Source organism: Hydra vulgaris, chromosome 09 (genome assembly GCF_038396675.1).
Source record: "Hydra vulgaris chromosome 09, alternate assembly HydraT2T_AEP".
In the NCBI taxonomy this organism is placed as follows: domain Eukaryota; kingdom Metazoa; phylum Cnidaria; class Hydrozoa; order Anthoathecata; family Hydridae; genus Hydra; species Hydra vulgaris.
In genome coordinates this window covers 26,748,748-26,770,437 of record NC_088928.1, presented here as the reverse complement: position 1 = coordinate 26,770,437, position 21,690 = coordinate 26,748,748, and the positions used below count along the sequence as shown (strand labels likewise).

The 21,690-nt window shown below is 28.3% G+C and overlaps 1 protein-coding gene across 1 annotated transcript in view; it reads right to left on the bottom strand.

The window, feature by feature from the left end:
• LOC100203585 (DNA replication licensing factor mcm5-A) overlaps positions 1-21,690 on the bottom strand; it is a 93,854-nt gene that overhangs the window by 37,238 nt on the left and 34,926 nt on the right. The window contains exons 6-7 of the mRNA XM_065805188.1: positions 20,528-20,615; positions 2,152-2,402 (exon numbers count right to left, since the gene is read on the bottom strand). Of these exons, the coding sequence (XP_065661260.1) occupies positions 2,152-2,402; positions 20,528-20,615 (339 nt within the window). The remainder of the gene's footprint in view (positions 1-2,151; positions 2,403-20,527; positions 20,616-21,690) is intronic.

The window sequence follows — 21,690 nt, the reverse complement described above, 5'->3', positions numbered from 1 at the left end:
ATGCTCAAATAATGAAATTAAGATTTGTCCGATAACTTCCCCATCACCCGACAATTTGAATTAAATCAGCGTAATTAAAAATTAAAAACAAAAGAAATATAAGTAAGATATATAAGTCTAAAAATTATTAAGATATCTGTAAAAATTAAGTTGCTCCTATAAAATAAAAACAATTTATTATTTTTACTTTTAACAATTTTTTTTTTGCAATGTATGGAAAAATACAAATAAAATTGTTTTGGCGCTTTAAAGGATTTACTGAAGTCTGTAGATTGCAACGTATAATATAAAGACTCCGATTTTTTGAGTAAAATTGAGCAGACGAGCTTTGCCTAAAACGACAAGATTAGTTTTTTTCGGTATGCATTCATTATTTATTTTTAATCAAATAAAATTGGTTCAAACCTGTTTTTTCAACATAACCTTTAATATGAACACAACATGTGTTAAAGCCTGATAATGATGATGTTAATGATGATGATGATAATGATGATGATCATTATGACGATGGTAATGCTGATTATAATATTGATGTTTATATATGCATATATATACAAAATATAACATGAATTTTGAATAAAAAATATACTTTAGGATGTATAAATGTTTATACAGCACCTGTCACAAACCTAGCTCCGGTCAAATTGCCACCCCTGTTGTTTTCTACCTGCCACAAAACATCGAGAGCTTCACCTGCATTTCTTAGCAAGCTTTTAGTACTTCATGTCAGATAAAAGTAAACAATTCATTAATGAAGTACAATTTTAAATAAAGATTTATAATATAAAATAAATAATATTAAGTTTTATTATAAAAGAAAAGCATTATAATTGTAACCAAGATGAAAAACACAAAACTAGACATTTTAAAAAAAACATTTGAAAAAGTAAAACATTCTGAATGTTGTAACTGCTTTTTTTATTATTTTGCTCAAACTTATTTTATACTTGCTTAAAGTCATTATATAATATAAAATTACTGTGCAATAATTTTATATCATCTAATATATTATATATATATATATATATATATATATATATATATATATATATATATATATATATATATATATATATATATATATATATATATATATATATATATATATATATAGATCTATATAGATCTATAGTTTGTTGGCTATGGGAAGAGCGGAAGGAAAAAAGTGATTCTTACGCCAACATATACGTCACTTTTAATTACTTTTAACTTTCGTCCAACATTTCCGTGTTGGACGAAAGTAAAAACCATTAATTTAATTACAAATTAATCGTTTTTTAAAAAAACCACAAAAACGCAAATTTAATTGACCAGAATGTTTTTAAAAACATTCTGAATGTTTTTAAAACATTTTGAATGTTTTTAACAATATAAACAATGTTTTTATTTTAATTTTTTTTAATAAAATGTTTTTATTTTAATTTTTTTTAATAAAATGTTTTTATTTTTATTTTTTTTTACTGTAAATCATGCGCGGAGTGTTGCTACATCGACTATCTTATAGCCTGACTCGCAAGGGAGTGCTGCTACATCGACTGACAAATAGCCTGACTCGCAAGGGAGTGCTGCTACATCGACTGACAAATAGCCTGACTCGCAAGGGAGTGCTGCTACATCGACTGACAAATAGCCTGACCCGCAAGGGAGTGCTGCTACATCGACTGAGGGTTTGGTTGGGGCAGGCAGTCTATCATTATTAAAAAAAAAAAATTCCGGTCTTGCATTTTAATTTTTACTTTTTGTCAACAAAATATGGAAAAAACTTTCGGACAACATCTAAGGGTTCTATATATATATATATATATATATATATATATATATATATATATATATATATATATATATATATATATATATATATATATATATATATATATATATATATATATATATATATATTTTACATATAATTAGTTATATTAACATATCTTACTTTAAACAAAATAAAAAAATATTTAATGTTTCGAAAGAAAAAAATTGTATATTAATCTTAATGATATTAATGTAATTGATCAGAATCTTAATAAACCTTTAATCTTAAAAGTTTAAAACTCAAAATAATGTAAATGAATCGTTATGAGAATTAACAGAAAAATACAAATGCTTCAAACTATATTAAAAAATTACCAACACAAAACCAAGAATAAATACCGTTTGCGAGATCCACCAAATAGAAGACAAGCAACAGCTTTTTTTACATCTTCACTACCATAAATAGAGGGAGCTACACTTCTCCAAACTAAATCAAAAACATCAGGACGAGCAGCTAATTTTGAAAATTCCTCCTCATCACTTGGTGAAAAATGAATATTTCCCGAACTGCGACCAGCTCCTGCAGTTTCTATATGAATTCCAATTACCCTCATATATGGTTTGCGAATTCCAACACCACCATCATCATTCTAAATATAAGCTAATAATAATAAAAGGCAAAATCTAATAACATAAAATAGCATAACAAAGCATGAACAACATTGAACTCTGATGAAAAACAGTTCTATAAAACTGAACTACAAGAATTGTAGTTTTAAATAAGACCTTTGGACCTTGGTACCAGCCTGTTGGTTACTGTTCTGTAAAATCAAGTTATTGTTATTTTTACTTTATAATTTACTTTTAAAATAATTTGCATTGTAGCATATTTAAAATTTAGATATAAGTAAAAGAACTTTTATTGACTGTTTATAAATGCAACTTATTTTATATACAAAAAACTTTTTAACGGGTACCTGAGTACCTGCCCATTAGTTCAATGGGCACCTGGGCAGGTATTTTCACATATTTTGACAACCCTAGTTGAAACTATTAACTAAATTACAGATCAAAAACACAGATAATGCAGAATAAAACTCATATTAAACAATAGAAAAATTAAAAGATGTTTTATTTAAATGAAAAAGGTTCAATAAAAGCAAATACAATAATAACAATAATGAGATTATTTTTGCGTAATAATTCTTAAATTTATTTCAACTATGAGTTCATAAAATTTGCCATTAACACAGAAAACAGATTTTCAGAAAGCATACTAAGTAAAAATGCAGACGTCTATTGTATTTTAAAGTATAATGCATTTAATTCTAAAGTATTTATAAAAATCAAAACTAGTTTTAAAATTTCTTTTTAAAACAAGTGTTTCTTCATTATATAGAACACATTAAGGGGGTGGCAGCATATATTTTTCAAAAAATGTTGTTTTTTAGGACACCATAAGGTACAATGTATATAATTGCAAATAAGGAACTTCAACTTGATGCAAAAAAGTTGTTTTATTAAATATTGCTATCACTAATCTAGCTTTTTAATTATTCAAATAAAAAAATATAAAAATTAAATACTCTAATAGTAATATAATATAAAATCCAAAAATGAAAAATAACTCAATAAAAAAAGCAATTAATAATTAATTTTGAATGATTCTATTATTCTTTTAAATCTTTGTTTTCTGTTAAGTTTGAGCAAATTGTTATTAAAGCATTTTGTAACAAAGTTGCGTTTTGTAACAAATTGTTTTAATAGACGCATCCTGCATTCCAATGACATAATGATGTAATGACATCAGGCAATGATAAAACGTAAATATTAAAATAATTGTTCAAAATATGAATTCTCAAGTAGAAGATGTTATATAAGATTTACAAAATCATTAAACTGAAATACCAACTGTTTTATATATAAATAGAAATTCAAATAGCTCCCGAATCCGAAACCTGCAGACGAAACCTTAACACGATGTAAAAGTTTAAAATACTTGCCACTGTTCACTATTAAAGAAATATGAAAAAAAAAAATGAAAAATGCTAAAAACAAAAGTATTGTAATAAAAAAACATTTGAAAGTAGTAAAAGATTTAAATCTGAATGATATATATAGTCGGATAGTATTTACACTTCATATAACCTAATGTGTATCATTGTCAAAGCAAAATGCAAAGCAAGCATGCAAAAGCAAATTAAGTTTGTGATTTAAATGTATTATTAAGTTTTATTAGCATTTAAATGTATTATTATGTTATATTAGCATATTAGATGTATTATTATGTTATATTAGCATATTAGATGTATTATAATGTTATATAAGCAGATTGACTGGCTCTGTTAGAAAAGCATACTGCTCGTGCCCTCCTGGAAATAGTGGTTGTTTTAATCACATGAGGGCCTTATTATTTGAACTTGCAGAATATTCTTTAAATTTACTTGAGTATGTACCTGAAGAGATTGCTTACATAAGTAGATCAAGGTAATGGGCATTCTAGGTCATAAAATTTAAACAATTAAAAATCTTATTATGTTTACAAACGTTTAAAAATTTGAATTTAAGCATGGCATTTTACTTTATACGACTTGAGGGGAATAAAATATAAAGAAGAAACTTTAAGAGAAATATTTTCAATTTAAAATCAAATGTTGCTTTTTTAAATAAAGATATTAGTACTGTTCATTGCGTACCTGACAATTTTAGTTTTATTGAAACATCATTTGGAAATTTTCCATCTGGTTCTCCTTTATCTTATCAACTCCAAATAAATAAGAGCTTTGAACTTATCACTAATATTGAAAAACTTTAAGCCATTCCTTTTTATGTGTCTAATATCCTATCTTCCTTATCTCTTGGCTTTTATAATAAAAAGCATTGCTATATACCTTGCAACTGGGAGCTTAATGAGAAACAAAAAGATTTTTTATTATCAATAAAAGTAAACAAAATAGAAAGTATGAAGCTGATAGTTACACAAAATAAAAATCCGCTGAAGTTTAATCTAAGAAAACATTGCTTAACTTCAAGTACTTCTTGTTAAACTTATATATGCAAAAGACAATTTGAAACTTTTGTTCATCATTTAATCAATAACACACAAACAGTTGATTTGCTTAAATTTATTCAAAATTCTTTAGACCACGGGCTTGCTCATGAGCCATATGCACGAGAGAATTATATTGAAGTTTTAAAAAGTAGCTTAAATCGTAATATTTCAGTTAGGACAACTAGAATTGTAATACAACCAAATTTATTCTGTCAGTCTGGACGGTCTTGTATACGATGAAGAGGCTAAACATTATGTTTAATTGAAATTAAATGTCCTAGAATGAAAAAACACATGTATATTTCTGAATGTTTGAATGACAATGACTTTTATATCGGATTAGACAATGGATACCCATATTTTAAAAAAAATCATTATACTGGTTATTATACACAAATACAAATGGCAATGGGGTTAAGCAATTCCCAATCTTGTGACTTTGTTTTTTATATATTTAAAAGAATAGCTATTATAAGTACACCTTTCGATAATCAGTTCTTTTTAAAATTAATTTCCAAGTTAAATAATTTTTATGTTAACTATTTTTTACTACAAACATTGGACAATAATGTAAATACCAAAGAAAGTATATTACCCTCTATATGTAAATAAATGTTTTGATTTTTGATATGGTTTTTTGATAATTGGCGGTAGAAAGTTACATAAAAGACAAGCAACTGTCCATAGTTGGTTAATTGAACCATAAAACACCAAAGGAATTTCATTACTAATTGGTAAAATACTTTAATCCTACGAATTGCACATTCTATATGAATTTTCAAAGATGTGATGGTTTGACATTCTGTAGCATCTTCTTTACTTAACTGTAGTTGTCTATTAAAAGAAGATGGTATATTTAATTTAACATTGATTGTGTTTAAATGGTCTGAAATGATAAACCCACGATTGGCCATAACTGAATTATTTTTGTTCTATAGTTCTTGAATAAGAAAACCCTATCTTACAACAATTTCTTTGTCAGAAATAGATCTATCATAAAATTGACTTATGAAAGTTATTGCTCTTTAGGGAGAAATACCTAACAATCCTTTGTAAGTTACATGATGATTATAACTAGAGAATAAAGAACTCTGGTGTCTCAGTGATGAAGGTTTCTGACATAACAATTCAGTACATAATAATGCATCTTGTTGATAAAAATGTTATCATGAAGTTTTCTGGCATAAACTTATTAACTTGTTTGCATGAAGGTTAAATAGGTACACTTCCCAAAGAAAAATACAGAAAATGTTGTTGATTTTTTGTTGACAAGATGTTGTTGGTTTTGAAATTTTAAATGACCAAGATGTGTGCAAAATTGTAATCCATTTTTTAGCCACATTAAAAACTTAAATAACAGATTTTCTGTGTTTAATTTTGTTTTTTGGACCAGTTTTCGCCCGATTATCTAACCTGTACATATCTTCAGATAATGCCGAGCTGTGGTATTTAACATTTTCACCTTTTTTTCATGACAGGGACAAACCCAGACCTCTTTTAGTACTGTTAGAGCGGTATAGGCTCAAAAAAAAAGTGCCCGAAAATTTAATTTTTAAATGAATGAACTTTTGATCTTTAGCTTGTTATTTTAGTTTACAAAAAAACTTTTTCAGAAAGTTTTGTTTCTTTTGCATATTTGACAAATCTCTTTGAATATATTGTTATGGAAAAATGTTAGGTAACATCAGATAGCCACTCTCATCAATTTGGTTCCACTCTACATGCAGAGTTCTTTTTAAGTGAAACAATAAAATATTGCAATAATAATAACTCATCAATATATTTGTAGTTTAGATGCGAATAAGGTTTTTGAAAGATGTAACTGGGATTTGTTGTTTGAAAAATTCTATTACAACAAAAAGTCACCGCTATCAAAAGTTTGCGCACTACAATCACGATACTTATTGGTTACAGCTAATATATCGTATCTTAGGCATAAATCAAATCATTTCCATTTGTCTTAAGGTGTGCAAGGATCAATTTTATCACCACATTTATATAATATATATATACTCAAAGTATATTAAACCAAATTGTTTCAGACTGCAAAGTTGGAACAACAGTAAGTGATGTATACACTGGTATTATTGCTTATATAAACAATATACTCCTACAAAGTCCTACTCTTTCTGGTTTACAAGAGTTGGTTAATAGAGTTCAGTCACAATGCCAAAACATATATATTAAACTAAACTTTGAAAAAACCGAGTTTATTATATCAAGTAAAAGTTCAATTACAAAAAACACAATTGAAATAAACGACTCTTCCCTAGACCTCAATAATAAATTGAAACACCCTGGATTCCTATGGAATAACTAAAATTATACACAAAATATAGCTACACTTCAAAGAGCAAATGTAATCATATGTATTATTAAGTTTCAATCCATCTCCAGAGCTCTTATAAAATCTGGTATTCATTTTTGTCAAACATTAACTATAGTACAATTGTTCAAATGTCTGGCTGTACCGAATCTATTATGTCTTAGAAATTTGTTGTTGTAATAATTCACTTCTTAATAAACTGGACGCTGTTGGAAGGTCAGCATTAAAATCCCTCCTAAATATATCAAAGTTCAGCAAAAACTACATGCATTCCTTCTTTAAAATTGATGACTTATCTATCATCCTCATTCGAAATAAATTAAATCTGTTTATCAGACTACTGAACCCAACTTTTTTTCCCCTGATTTTGACTTAGATATCTGATGTTACTAAAGATAACCTATTTATCAATGAAGTAATAAAAATTTGCAATCAACTTGAGCTAAACTCCATCAGTGTTTGATAGAGGGAAAAACTATAAAGATTAAGCGCCTCTGTGATAATGTAGGAGACAATATAACAGCAATTTTGAACCATTCCTTTAAATTCTGGAATATCAGAGAACATAGACTAGTATTTACAAATATCATGGAGAAAAATATTCTAAGAAGAATTTAAATTAGACTTTAGACTGAAGGTATAAACTATTAGTTTAATACACTTTGTTTGTTTTACCTGTAATTTGGGTGATAAAAAGAATAAATAAATATTCTTGACTTTTAAAATAAGAATAACGACTACAATGACTTAATAAAAGTTTTATAAAGATCTGTTTAAAATAACCCATAGTAAACGTAACTTATTTATTAAACAAAATTTTTAAAATTATACTTAATGATTAAAAAAATATAATGTATTTTTTTAAATATAAGTTTTTTAAAATATGTTTTTTAAAATTTGTTTTTAAATCAAAAATATATAACATTTTTAAAACTATGTTTACTGTAATTATCTCTTCTTTAATTATCTTTAATTTCAAAGGCGCCTTAAAATCACTTTAAAACTATTAACCTTTACTAAAAGTTAAATGAACAGATTTGATAATATATAAGTCAAAATTTTAAAATTAAAATAATAGTAAATACTTTTATTAGATGCTTACGTTTTTTATTCGAATAGTTATTTGAATACAAGATGTAAAACTATTTTGTTAATTTTACAAATATTACGCGATTTAATATATGTAAATATATTATGTAATGTAAATATTGATTAAAAATTGTTTAAAGTATTTAAACATTTAATCACTAACTATTTAAAAAATTTATAACTATCAAAATTAAATTTACTAAAATATAGTCAATAAATGTTTAAATACTTTAAACAATTTTCAATAATTATTTACTAACAGCGTAGTATATTCCAACATAAGCGTTTATTAAAGTCTTAAGTAAAATAATTTTCTTAATGCAACTAAAGTAACATCGTCCACTGGTAAATTTATGTATTCAAAAAAATGTTTTTAAATCAACTCTTCATATTAGGATAAAACTAAAAAAGATAAACACAAATGATTAAAATGATGATTAAAAATCATTGTTGCAGCACCAGTTTTAACTTGAGGAGGAGAGAGAGGGGGAGGGTGTACTCAAAAACAACTCCCTCCCTCCCCCCTCCCTTCCAAATGTTGCCGGAAAAGAAGCGGTACCCCCAAATAAACTCTGGGTTCTTAACTTCCTGGATTTAAAAAGTTGTTCAAATTAATATACTGTTTATGTTCAATGCCAGTATATATTTTGGAACAGTTTTTTTGTCTGTTGACATATTTTCATAACTTGGTATATATTTACATTTATATTTGATTTGATTTTTAATTTTTTTTTTACTTTTAGCTTCTAAAATACTCATTTGAGATTTTAACTTGTGTTTTTCTCTTTCCAGTTGATCAATTTTGTTTTGTAGTTTAAAACAACATCTGCAACCTTTCTCAACCTCAAAATCAATTAATAGTTCTTTATTGTTAGTTATAAAATCATTGTTTTTAAAATTAATTTTTAGTGACATTTTCAATATCAAAGTTTTGAATAAATTCTCTCTTTCTAGGCGAACATCGTTATTGTACATTAATTTGTTTTTTAAATTCAAAAATAGATGAAAGTGCTTCTTTTTAAAGTTTTTCTGCCAATATTGGATAAAAATGTATGTCTTCATTTTTAAAATGTCCTATAATGAAATCAAAATTAACACTTTTTCTTTTAAATTAGGAAATAACTTTTGCCCACTTATTACGACAAGCAGTGTTCTAGGTATTCTGAAAAATCCAATTCCTGACTTTTTTTTTTACAAAGATTTTTATGAAATTTTATGATTTTCATAAAATTTGATTTTAAGAAAATCGTAAAATGAACTTTTGCATTGTGGAATACAGCAACAAGCTTCACTTCCTCCTTTTTTTAAATGTAGAACAGGCAAAATCACTCATGTTAATTTGAAATAATAAAAACTACCACATTCTAATGTTTACATTTTATCATTACCTGATCTCATTACATCTTACGTCATTGGATATTGTTACAAAATGCCAGAGGTTATTGATCGTTTTTTTTTTAAAAAGAATCTAATTGACAAAATTCTTTCTTAAGTTTGATAAATTTTATGATTTAACAAAGATTTTGTTTTGTGGATTAGAAATAGAATTTATTGCATTTTGGATTCTTTCTGCAATCCAATTTGTGATGTTATTTCTATTAAATCATCTGCATCAGATGAAGAAAAGGTAGCATTATTAACCACTTAACGAACCTATTAATTTTCAAAAGTGTGTCAAAAACAAATCTATTTTTTTTTTTAATTGATTTTACTGTTTTAACCATGCAAAAAAGGAAAATAATAATAATTAATAAATTTTAATATATTTTAATAATTTATGACCTTCCTAATTGACCTTTGAAAACTTGCTCGACATATGTCGAGCATTGCAATATTGCATAAAATTCTTGCAAAATTCTTGAAAAATTGAAGTGAACCTAGTTGCAAACTTAATTTCCTCTATTTCTAAACAATAAAATATAAAGTTGATTTCAATAAATTTATAAATTTATGATTTTATTAAAAACTCTAATTATATAACATTACATAAACTTTCGTAAATGTACATTTATGGCACTGTAAAATTGTAGAGACTAGGCAAAATCACGCATACAAAAATTTCAAATTTTTAACTGTAAAAGTAGTTTTATTACAAGAAACTTTCACGTATTTATAAATAATAAGAATAAAATAAGGCATTCTATAAATTTATGAACATTGAAATAATAGAAAACTACTTGAGATTATAATGAAATTGCAGGCACTTATAAAATTTTCAAAACAATTTTATAAAACCCAATACGACATGAAACTGAAACTTATTCCTTTTCTTTCCTTAGTAACACAATAAAAATAATATAAGACTTTCAATATATAATTACGCTTTATATATATAATATAAGGCTTTAGTTCAGAAAATAAGTTTTTGCAGACTTACGTAAGGTCAACTTTTGTGTGATACTCACGAAAACATGGAACGACGCACAAACCAACATCGCACTCTGAGCACTGGTATCTTGATTCTCTTCAAACTTTTTTTCCTAGCGCATTTCTCTTTTGTGAACAAACAGCACAGTATCTCATCGGCTTATCTTTCTTTTCTGTTGGGGGAACATAATCCAGAAAATGACGACCAGAGAGGCGAAGGGGAGAGGGAGTTGTGCTAGGACGACCTTTGCTCTTCACTGAATTGTCTTTATACGTGGATACAAGAAGATCAATAAGATCCATTCGAAAGTCCAACGGTTTTTTAGTATGTCCAGCTTGCTTATATAATATATAAGAATTCCATACTGCAAATTCAAGAAGATGAAAAAAAATTTTTTGGTAATATTTTTTTCCCTTTTTCCTCATGATGGGGTAGCTAGATAATGACTGATCTACTCAATCGACCCCTCCCATCGTATCATTGTAATCCTTTACAATTCTGGGAATACTGGTAGCTACGCGCCCTCGTTGACATTGAACCATTTCCGAAGAATGAACAGTGGAAAGTAAAGTGACGTCCCTCTTATCCTTCCACTTCATGGTCAGAACTTTTCCACGGCGAAATGCAATAGTCTCTCCTTTCTTCAACTTCTTTGAATTTATTTGAGGGGACATATCTTTTCTATTTTGCTTGACGGTTCCATATGTGTCAGTTCTATTATTTATCAATAATTCAGCAAGTGCAGGCGAAGTATAAAAATTGTCAGTTGTCAAACAATGACCTTTGTTGAGTAGCGGGTCCATTATAGACATCACAATTTTTGATGAAACTGCAGGAAGATCTTTATACTTTTCATCCATTTGTGTTCCTTTGCCCGTATAAATAATAGTAGACCAAACGTATCCAGTTGAAGACTCGCATAACATATAAAATTTAATTCCAAATCTTGCACGTTTCAGAGGGATGTATTGCACCCAACCGAGTCTACCTTTATAAAGCATTAGACTTTCGTCGATGGTCACGTCACGATCCAGCTTATACAATGTTTTGAATTTATTGCTGAGAAGCTGGTAAATAGGGTAAATTTTGTTCAATTTTGGTTGGGGGTGAGTTTCAGGATTGTAGTCTTCACTATTTGCAAAGTGCAAATATTTTTTTAGTGCCTTGAACCTTTTGAGAGGCATGCACTCTCTAAAAAATGGAGTGTCTAAGAGAGGTTTTTTTGACCAGTAAAGCCAATGACTAGACTTTACTACCAAGCCTTGCAACATTACGAGTGCGAGAAATACACGAATCTCCCTTGCATTGGTATTAGGAAAATCTCTATCGCCTTTCTGCAATGCATACCGATTTGTTTCAGTGACAATAATATTGATTAGTTCATCGTCAAAATATAAATTCAAAAAGTCTAATGCATTTCCATCAGCAGGAATATTTTGCTTGCCGAAAACAAATGGAAACCTAGGATGAGGTATCGTTGGTTGAGGTTCAATTTGCCATGCACGCACGTCTGCAAGCGTAGGCTCATCTTCTTCAGAATCATCGTCTGAGAAACCTTCACTGTCACTGGAATCACTCCTCTCATCGTCAGACGAACTAACATGAACTGAGTCGGTATCGCCCAATAAACTTCCTTCGTCACTGTCGGAATCCATCATATTTATAAGTAACACAAAAAATGGGCACAAATAATTCAACAATGCAGGTTACGCAACAGATAATTCATGCAAAATTATCAATCACTTAAAAAAAAGTCACGAAACAATGCAATGCACTTCCAACCGCCCATGTGTAAACACTGGCGCGTGGCAGTCATAAAAAGAAGAGTTTATCGTACAGGAAGCGCATCAGATATCATAATAACCAATCAGAAGCTTTGCTCGACATATAGCGAGCTAGCTCTCAAAGTATACCAATTTTTGGTAATGCTCGACATATCTCGAGCAAATTTTTTTTGGCTAAAAAAGTTTGCTCGACATATGTCGAGCAAATTCGTTAAGTGGTTAATATTACCATACTCATATTAATGATACAAACAACTATAATCATTTGTGGATGTGTTTTTTCCATAATTTTAACAGCGAATGAAATTTGCTGCACTTTTTGAGAAATATTAAAATGATTGTTAGAACTTGGTATATTTCTACTCTGTAGATAAATTATAAAAGTTAATAAAACTAGATCTCTTTTCATACATTCATTTTTTTGGATAGTGTGTATCAGTTCTTTGATATACTAATTAGAACTGATTGCAAATTTGAAAACTCCTTCAGCTATTATGAGATTTGCATCATTTTTACTCAATTCAGATTCACATGGTGAAAGAACTTCAAGCAAGTTTTGTAGTGCAAAAATTTTATTTTCTGAAATAGGATCAAGCTTCAATTCGATTAAGGATTTGTTAATTTGAATAGAGTTAAAATTTGTTTAATTATTATGTTTAAGCAAATTTATCAAGTTTTGTTTAACTCAAGTTTTATCCCCATTATTTTTGTTATACTTTGTTATTGTTTAACTTGAGCTTTTTTCTCTATTATTTTAGGTATATTTTGTTTTTGTTTAACTTGAGTTTTATTTGAGCTATATTTTGTTTTAAAATAGAATGTTTTGAAGTCAATTTTAAAAATTTTTTATTACAGCTTTAAAAATGTTAATAATTTGATCAAAGTCAATATTCAATGTCATAACATATTCATTTACTTTACGAAAATCTAAATTTTAATTAGAGTACTGATTTTCTGTGGAAACTTCTTCTATTGCTTCTTCCATATCATCAACAACCAAATTTTGAAAACTAAATTAAAATGATTGAAAATTGCACTATAAATGAATAATCTTTATTTTTAAGTCTTCCATATCTAAAGTAGTGTATCAAAAAAAGATAGTATCATTTTTTTAGTTTAACCAATGATTTAGTATCTACTATGTTGAATGCAGAAAATAAAAACTTTTTATGAAGTTATTTCGATACTTAAGCTTAGCTACAACTAACATAAGATATCGCATGATTATTCACTGGCTTCTATGTCTCCTGCAGTGTATGATTATATACTTTATTAATCAAGCTGACTTAACCACAACTTGTGCCGCTGCATGTCAAATTTTTCTTTTGCTTTAGAAAACTATCAGAAGTAGCAAATTAAACTCCTTAAAAGTTATTGCAGTAACTTGTGATGGAGCTTCTGCAAATCACAAGTTGATTAAAATGTCACTATGACACATAATGATAAAATGAACCTGAATGTTGATGCTACAATAAGATCCTAAATTGTTTCAATTCTAAAAAGCAATCTATTTATACCTTATCCACCACATTTAGTTGAGACAACTTTTAACTATCTTATATAAATGTGATATATTCAACTCAAAACACACACACATATTTACATATATATATATATATACACACACACACACATGTGTATATACATATATATATATATATATATACATATATATATATATATATATATATATATATATATATATATATATATATAAATATAAATTAGTAAAAAACACTTATCTAACTTTTCTCTTCAACTTTAAGTTTCACCATTGCTGGATCATCAGGAAGAGTTCACACGTGTGTGTGTGTGTGTGTATATATATATATATATATATATATATATATATATATATATACACATATATATACACACACACATGTGTGTACATATACATATACATATATATATATATATATATATATATATATATATATATATATATATATATATATACACATATATATACACACACACATGTGTGTACATATACATATATATATATATATATATATATATATATATATATATATATATATATATGTACACACGCACACAGAGATGAAAAAGATATAGAATGGTGTTTATACGGTGGAACCATATTGCTGATATATTCAATGAAGACAGAGTATACCTAAGTGTTTACCTAAACGTATGAGTATATAAAGTTGAAACCATATTTTATGTGTTAAACTTACTGCTTAAGTAATAAGTTTTCACTGTATTAAAAGCTTTAATAAATTATGGAACACCTGAAGTATGTCAAAATTAATACTATATGTCAGATGCCAAATGTTATACATTATGTCAAATGCCATATGTCAAATGTATTACTCAATGTCAAATGTTAAATACCTTAATACCTTATTTAAAAATTATTTTGAACACTAACAATCACTTGGAGCTTGCAAGATAAAACCCATCTGAACATGATGATGTTTTGATGATTAGTTGATTCTTGTTATTTAATCCATCATCATAAGAACACAATATTAATATAAGAAAAATATTTATCCTGTAGTTGGAAATGTAATGTAATTAGCTACATAAGGTAATATAAATATTAGTATTGTTTATATTATTTACAATATGTTTATAGATTTGTTTAAAACTCAATACTTTTTTCCTTTAAATTTGGATCTATGTAGATTTTTATTTATTTTCTTTAATTTTTATTTTTATTTAATTTACTGTTAACAACATGATTTAACACTAATTTTAATTTTTTAAAACTTATAAAAATAATTCATAAAATTATTACACCATAAAACTATTAAAAACTAATAAAGTATTTATTTGACAACATCAGGAGAAGTTAATAATATGCCAATATTATTTATTTGACAACATCAGGAGAAGTTAATAATATGCCAATATTGTTCAACTTTATTTGGCTCTTTGAAATCTTTAAAGCTTTTTAGCTTATCTTTTACAAAAGCAAATATGAACTTATATAACAGAAATTTAAACTTAGTTTTACACATAAAAATAAAATGGTAGTCAGTAGTAATAAATGATACAACCAACCTTTTTACTAACTTTTATAAAATACAACTATAACAAGAATTAACATGTTTATGCACTAGTAAAGGAATCATTTCTTTTGTGCTGCGAGCAAAAGTGATAAAACTAGAGATATCAAGATTATTTGGCGACTTAATAAAAAAGGCAACCATTTAATCAACTTTTTCATTAAAGTTAAACCATACTTTAAGTTCAGGTTGTCATGAAAATTTTTATTTATAATAAGTTTAGAGTTAGAATAAGTAATATAATAAATTTAAAGTTTATGCTAAATCTATAACATTTTTTGAAATTACCTTCAGTGTGAATTAGTGCAAGATATACCAGAGCTGGTTATTTTTGAATTTTTCTGAATGGTTTGAAACTTTTATGCATAACTGTAGTTAAAATATTTGGTGTAACAGTCAACAAATAATGTGTGCTGTGACACAACCTATTTATAAATGCCCACAGTGTAGTTGACTTATGCACTACAACGAAACAGGTAGAAACCTCCAAAATAATTAAGCCAAATATTTGTGGCATCACTAGATAAAACGCTACTTATGATACAAAGCAAACATGTTAAAACTAAAACTAATAGTACAAAAAAAGCTCCCACAAGTCATAAAATATATATTTTTTTAATAATGTGATATGTGTTTAGATGTTACAATACCATTGTTAATGGAGAGACCAGTCAGATAAACAAAGACAAGATTAAAAAAGAAAAGTACAGTCTGGGCTAAGATTTAAAAAAGAACTTGGTGTTCTTTTTTAAATCTTAGAAACAGAAAATATTTTGTAGAACCTGCAGTAAAAATTTTCAGCATTTCTATAAAATTATTATTATTATTTTTTCTTTAAACATCTTCACTTTCAACAAAGTTGCAAGCAGCCACTAATTAAAGTTGGAAGTTACTGAAAGAGAAAAGATGAAGGTTGTAGAGCAAGATAACGATTGACGGACAACTTAAAGGATTGAAAAGTATGAATCAGGAAGATGAAGGAAGCAAATTCCAAATAGCTGATGTTCGAGGAAAAAAACTAGACGAATAAGCGTTTTTGGAGCACTTAGGAACAGTCACAGAAAAAGGATGACACTTAATTGAATGATGAGTAACACAAGAATGAATTTTAGTAGATGGCACAAGAGACGCTAGCTCTTTAGAGCAGTGCCCATTATAGTAGAAAAGAGAAAGAGAAGCAACATTACAACGATGTGATAATGGTTAGAGGTTGGCAAGAGCAGGTCCAACTATGTTTACAATGCGTTTTTGCACCTTGTCTAAAAGAGAAAGGACATCATTACAAGAACCGCCCCAGTATGGCAACAGTATTCCATACAAGGCCAGATTTGAGATTTATAGAGATAGAGAATAGAATCCGAAGTAGGGTGGCTCTTAAAACAACATTTTTGAAAAAAACCTGTTCCTACCCCTTTACTTTGTTCAATATAATACTAAAACACTAGGTTTAAAATTTTTTTGAACAAAAAATTATTTTAGGGGTAGCTCAAGACCCTTAAAAATTTGAATAGTCCCTAAAATTTTGAAAATAAAAGTTCTTCTAAAGTATGTCAACCTGGTAATCAAAAGAAGCGAAAATATATTAAAACTTCAAAAACAGTAATCACTTTACAAAAAAAGCATGTTTAAAAAAACTATTTTTTTAAAACTTGAAAATAATGACTTTTTTTATTTTCAGCTTTAAAATAATAGTTTTTATGCATTTTTTTAAGAAAAAAGTTATTTTTTTGTAAATTGATTATTATTTTTGAAGTTTTTATATAATATCGCTTCTTTTGAATACCAGGTTGACATACTTTAGAAGAACTTTTATTTTCAAAATTTTAGGGACCAGTCAAATTTTTAAGGGTCTTGAGCTACCCCTAAAATAATTTTTTGTTCAAAAAAATTTTAAACCTAGTGTTTTGGTATTATATAGAACAAAGTAAAGGGGTAGGAACAGTTTTTTTTCAAAAATGTTGTTTTAAGAGCCACCCTAATCTGAAGTAAGAAAGTGACGAGCTCGATAAAGAGATGCAACCTTAGCAGATGCTAACTTTGCAACTGATTTGATATATGGTTTCCAAGAAAGATTGAAAGTAAGAGTTAGTCCTAATAGATGAAGAGTAGATGACTCATCGAGTACATCACCGTTCATAAAAATAGGAAGATCTAAATTATTGCGATAACGATTGGCAGAAAAAAATTGAATTTTATCTGTATTGAAGTTCAATAGCCACTGTGAGCCCCATGCTGTAGCAGAAGTGAGATCCTTTTTAAGCTCAAATGCTCCCTCCAAGCAATCAGAGGGTGTCAGTATCTTATCACGACAAGAATAAATGGTAGTATCATCAGCAAACAATGCCACCTTAGATGTGAGAATATATGGAAGATCGTTAATGTAAATTAAAAAAAGTATTGGGCCAAGGATAGAACCATGAAGAACCCCTGAAGTTACAGAATAAGAAGAAGAGTGTTGTCTATCGAGGACAACTTTTATACTACGATTGAAAAGGAAAGATTCAATAATTTTAAAGATGTTGCCAGATACACCATAAGAAGAAAGCTTATGGAGAAGACCAGCATGCCAAACTTTATCAAAAGCTTTTGAAATGTCAAGAGCGATGGCCTTAACCTCTCCACCATTATCTAATGCACAACAAAACCTATCAGTTATTACTGTTAGCAAATCAGCTGTAGAACGAGAAGATCAAAATCCATATTGATGGTCAGAAAGTAAGCTATTAGGTTCAAGATGAGAAATTAGGTGTTTGTTAATTTAAAGATTCAAAACCCTTGCTTATGATAGGAGGAAGACTTATGGGATGGTAGTTAGACGAATCAGATCGCTCTCCAGAATTTTTGAAGATAGGGATAACAGATGCCGCTCTCCAGCAGGCTGGAAAACAAAACTCTGATAAGCACTTGTTAAATAGTTTTGAGAGCATAGATGACAGCTACGGAGAACACTTCTGCAAGACAATAACAGGTATGTTGTCCGGGCCACAAGCTGTAGAAGAGTCTAGACAGGAAATCACTTTAGATACAGAAGCTGGAGTGATATGAATATCAAGCAATGGATCAACCTGTTTGTTGGCAATATCAGGTAGAACGCAACTAGTGGAATTAAGAAATGATATTGATGAAAAGTTTATAGCAAACAATTCAGCTTTGTCTTTAGGTGAGGTGACAAAGTCTGAACCATACAAGAGAGGTAGAATTAAAGATTTGCCCTTATTATTGATATTATTAAAGATTCTCCAGAAGTCACAAAAGCCTAATTTTTGTGATGAAATATGAGATTTCATGACCTGAGAATAGCGGGCTTTGGCGTTAGACAAAACCTTTTTACAATGGTTTCTTGCAGTAATAAACAGACCTCTGTTTTCTGGAGAATTGTTTTGCTGATAAATATGGAAGTAACAGTTTCGATTGGCAATCACAGCAGCACAGTGTGAGGAAAACTATGGAGGAGAGTGAGGCTTGACCTGGAATCGTCGAGAGGGAACAAAAGATTCAATGACAGCCTGAATTCACGAAGTTATGTTAGAAGCACATTTGTCGACAGGAAGACAAAAGATTTCTACCCAAGGGCCATCACAAAGACAATCACGGAAAGAATCCCAGTCAGCTTTACTGTAGTTGTAAGAGGTTCGATAATAGAGGGATTCAGGTGATGAAGAAGAATGAGATATTTATTTTAAAGAGATCAAACTGTGATCAGAAGCACCTAAGGGTGAATGTGGAGAAACTGAGCACTGACTAGGATCAGAAACAAGACATAAGTCGAGTAGAGAAGGTAAATGGTTGGGTTATCAGGAAATGGGTGAATTCTTACGAATGTAAATGCCCAGGCCAAGCATGTGACTATTGGAGTCTTTACGAATTAAAGGAAGATAACCATCAGCACTAAGATCACAAGATGAGACAGCCGAACTCAAATTAGTCTCACAAAGAGCAACTAGGTCTAGTGAACTTTGCAAGAGATAAGACTCAACAGAAGAAAAGTTACTTCGAAGACCACGAATATTAGTGATTGATAGGTTTAGAGAACTTGGTGATGATAATGGTTTTTGTGTTTTATAGTTTTTGGTACTTTATTCATTTTTAAATTAGATTGAAGAACTTGACTCAAAGCATAGATAGTATTATTACTGCTAATAAACCCTAAGCCGTAACAAAGGGCTCCAAATGTGGCCTCCACAATGCACACTAAAAGTACAAACAGGGACACCATCCAAGCGCAACATGACTTGATGAATCAGCCTCTCTGAGATCTACCATAGAGTTCTGGAAACCTGACTGCCAGCCAGCCTCAGAACCATAAAACTGAGTTTAGAAGCTGTACCCTCATTAGGAGATAATAGAATGAGTTGCCTAGTCATAAAAACAGAGACACAAGCAAAACCAATGCATTGAGTCAAAAAGATCCAGCATTCAACATCCTAAACTGGAAACAACGTATTAAAAATACATCTGCGCCAGCCTAATAGATGAAGAAGGGGTGCGAGGCTGGTAAAATGAAGCAGTTGGATTTTTTTTAAACTACAGAATAAGCTGTAATGACTTCCTCTATACTCAATTTAAAATTTTCAAATTCAGCATTTATTTTAGCAGAGTAGCAAATTAATCTTTGACAAGCTGTTCTGCAATCTGAACTAAACAATTTTGAAACCGACTAGGATAAAGAATAACCTTTTTTAGGATGAAGAATAATCTACTTTTTTTTATTCTTTATTAAATACTTTATCAATAACTTTGTCCATGTGTTTGGTATTGTTGTTGATGATAATGATACACATCACTTCTCACAAAACAAACACATAAATATACTTTTTCATTTTGATTAGGATAAATTTAGGTAATTTAACATCTAAAAATGAGGTCCAAGGTCAACTATTAGCAGCTAACAGTATCAAATTCATTCAAACTATTAAAATCTGCAAAAAGAAAAAGTCATTTCAAAAGTATTAGATGCACTCTCAGTCCAGTCATCTAAAAAAGTCATTTTGACACATTTCTAGACTAGTTAAATAATGAGTTTATATTCAAAATAAAAAAAAGAAAAAGAAAACTTTGCTCAAAATAAACAAAAAAATAATCTTTTTTTGAATACTTAAAACTTAGAAATTAAAAACTCACCCTTTTTTTACTTGCGACATTTTTTTTAATTGAGAAAATTCCTATAACAGTAACTCGATTTCCAGGTACAACTTTTTCAGTCAAGTATCTATATTTAAAAAAGCCTCATTACAATATAAAAACAAATGAAGAACTTACCGCATCAAAATATTTACTGAGATAAACAAAAAACATTTCTATTTTTAATTCTAATATTTCTGGCAGTGAGGTTAATATTAACTTCAAAAATCTGCATAGTTTTTTCTGCTGTAAAAGTACCTGGTTTTAAAAATAAATATGAGCATTTATTCTCAAAGTTTTTAAAATGATTTAGTTTACACAACTAAAATATATTCTCTCGTTTTCTCAAACAAAGTTTTACTATTTATTTTTTCAAAGCTTTTCTACTTTTTTATAAGCAAATCAAATTGATTTACTTTATTTTTCACTGAATCCCAATAATAGTACTTAAATTTTTTATTAGTCCAACATGTTTTTTTAATGCCAATATAATATTTAAATTGATATATCTTACTTATATTTGATTTGTACAGTACTTACATCAATTACAGTACTTACATCAGTTATGTACAGTACTTACATCAGTTATGTACAGTACTTACATCAGTTATTGAAATAAGACATAAGTATGAAAGTAAGGTCTTTAAGGTGTTATTGACTGAACTTGACTTTTTATAAAAGACAATATCAAAGACATTTTTATAAGAAAAAATTAAGACATTAGTCACTATTTTAAATATTTTATACCAGGCCTTGTGATAAAGGGTTGAGCAAAGTTCATTTCATATATGCAAAGAGCAACTTTACATATGACTAACGGGTGATGCCGAAGTTATCGGACAAAATAAAAAGGTCAATAACTTATTTATAAATAAAAAAAAAACTACTATTAAATTTTTTTAAATAAAGCATTTATCTTTTAATAAAAATATATTATTTTTTATATGAAAAAACACCACCATCTGCAATTGATCTCAATTTTGCTCTGACGCCTTTCATATGCGACTGTAAAAAGTTTAAATCAATTTCTTGTAGTTTTAGTTTAATGCAATCAATCAAAACTTGCTCTGTTAAAGCTTGCCAGTCTCCCTCGTAAACCTTCTGTGCCAAATGTCCTAAAAATTTTTCAATTGGTCATGCTTGAGGCACATTTGGGGGATTGG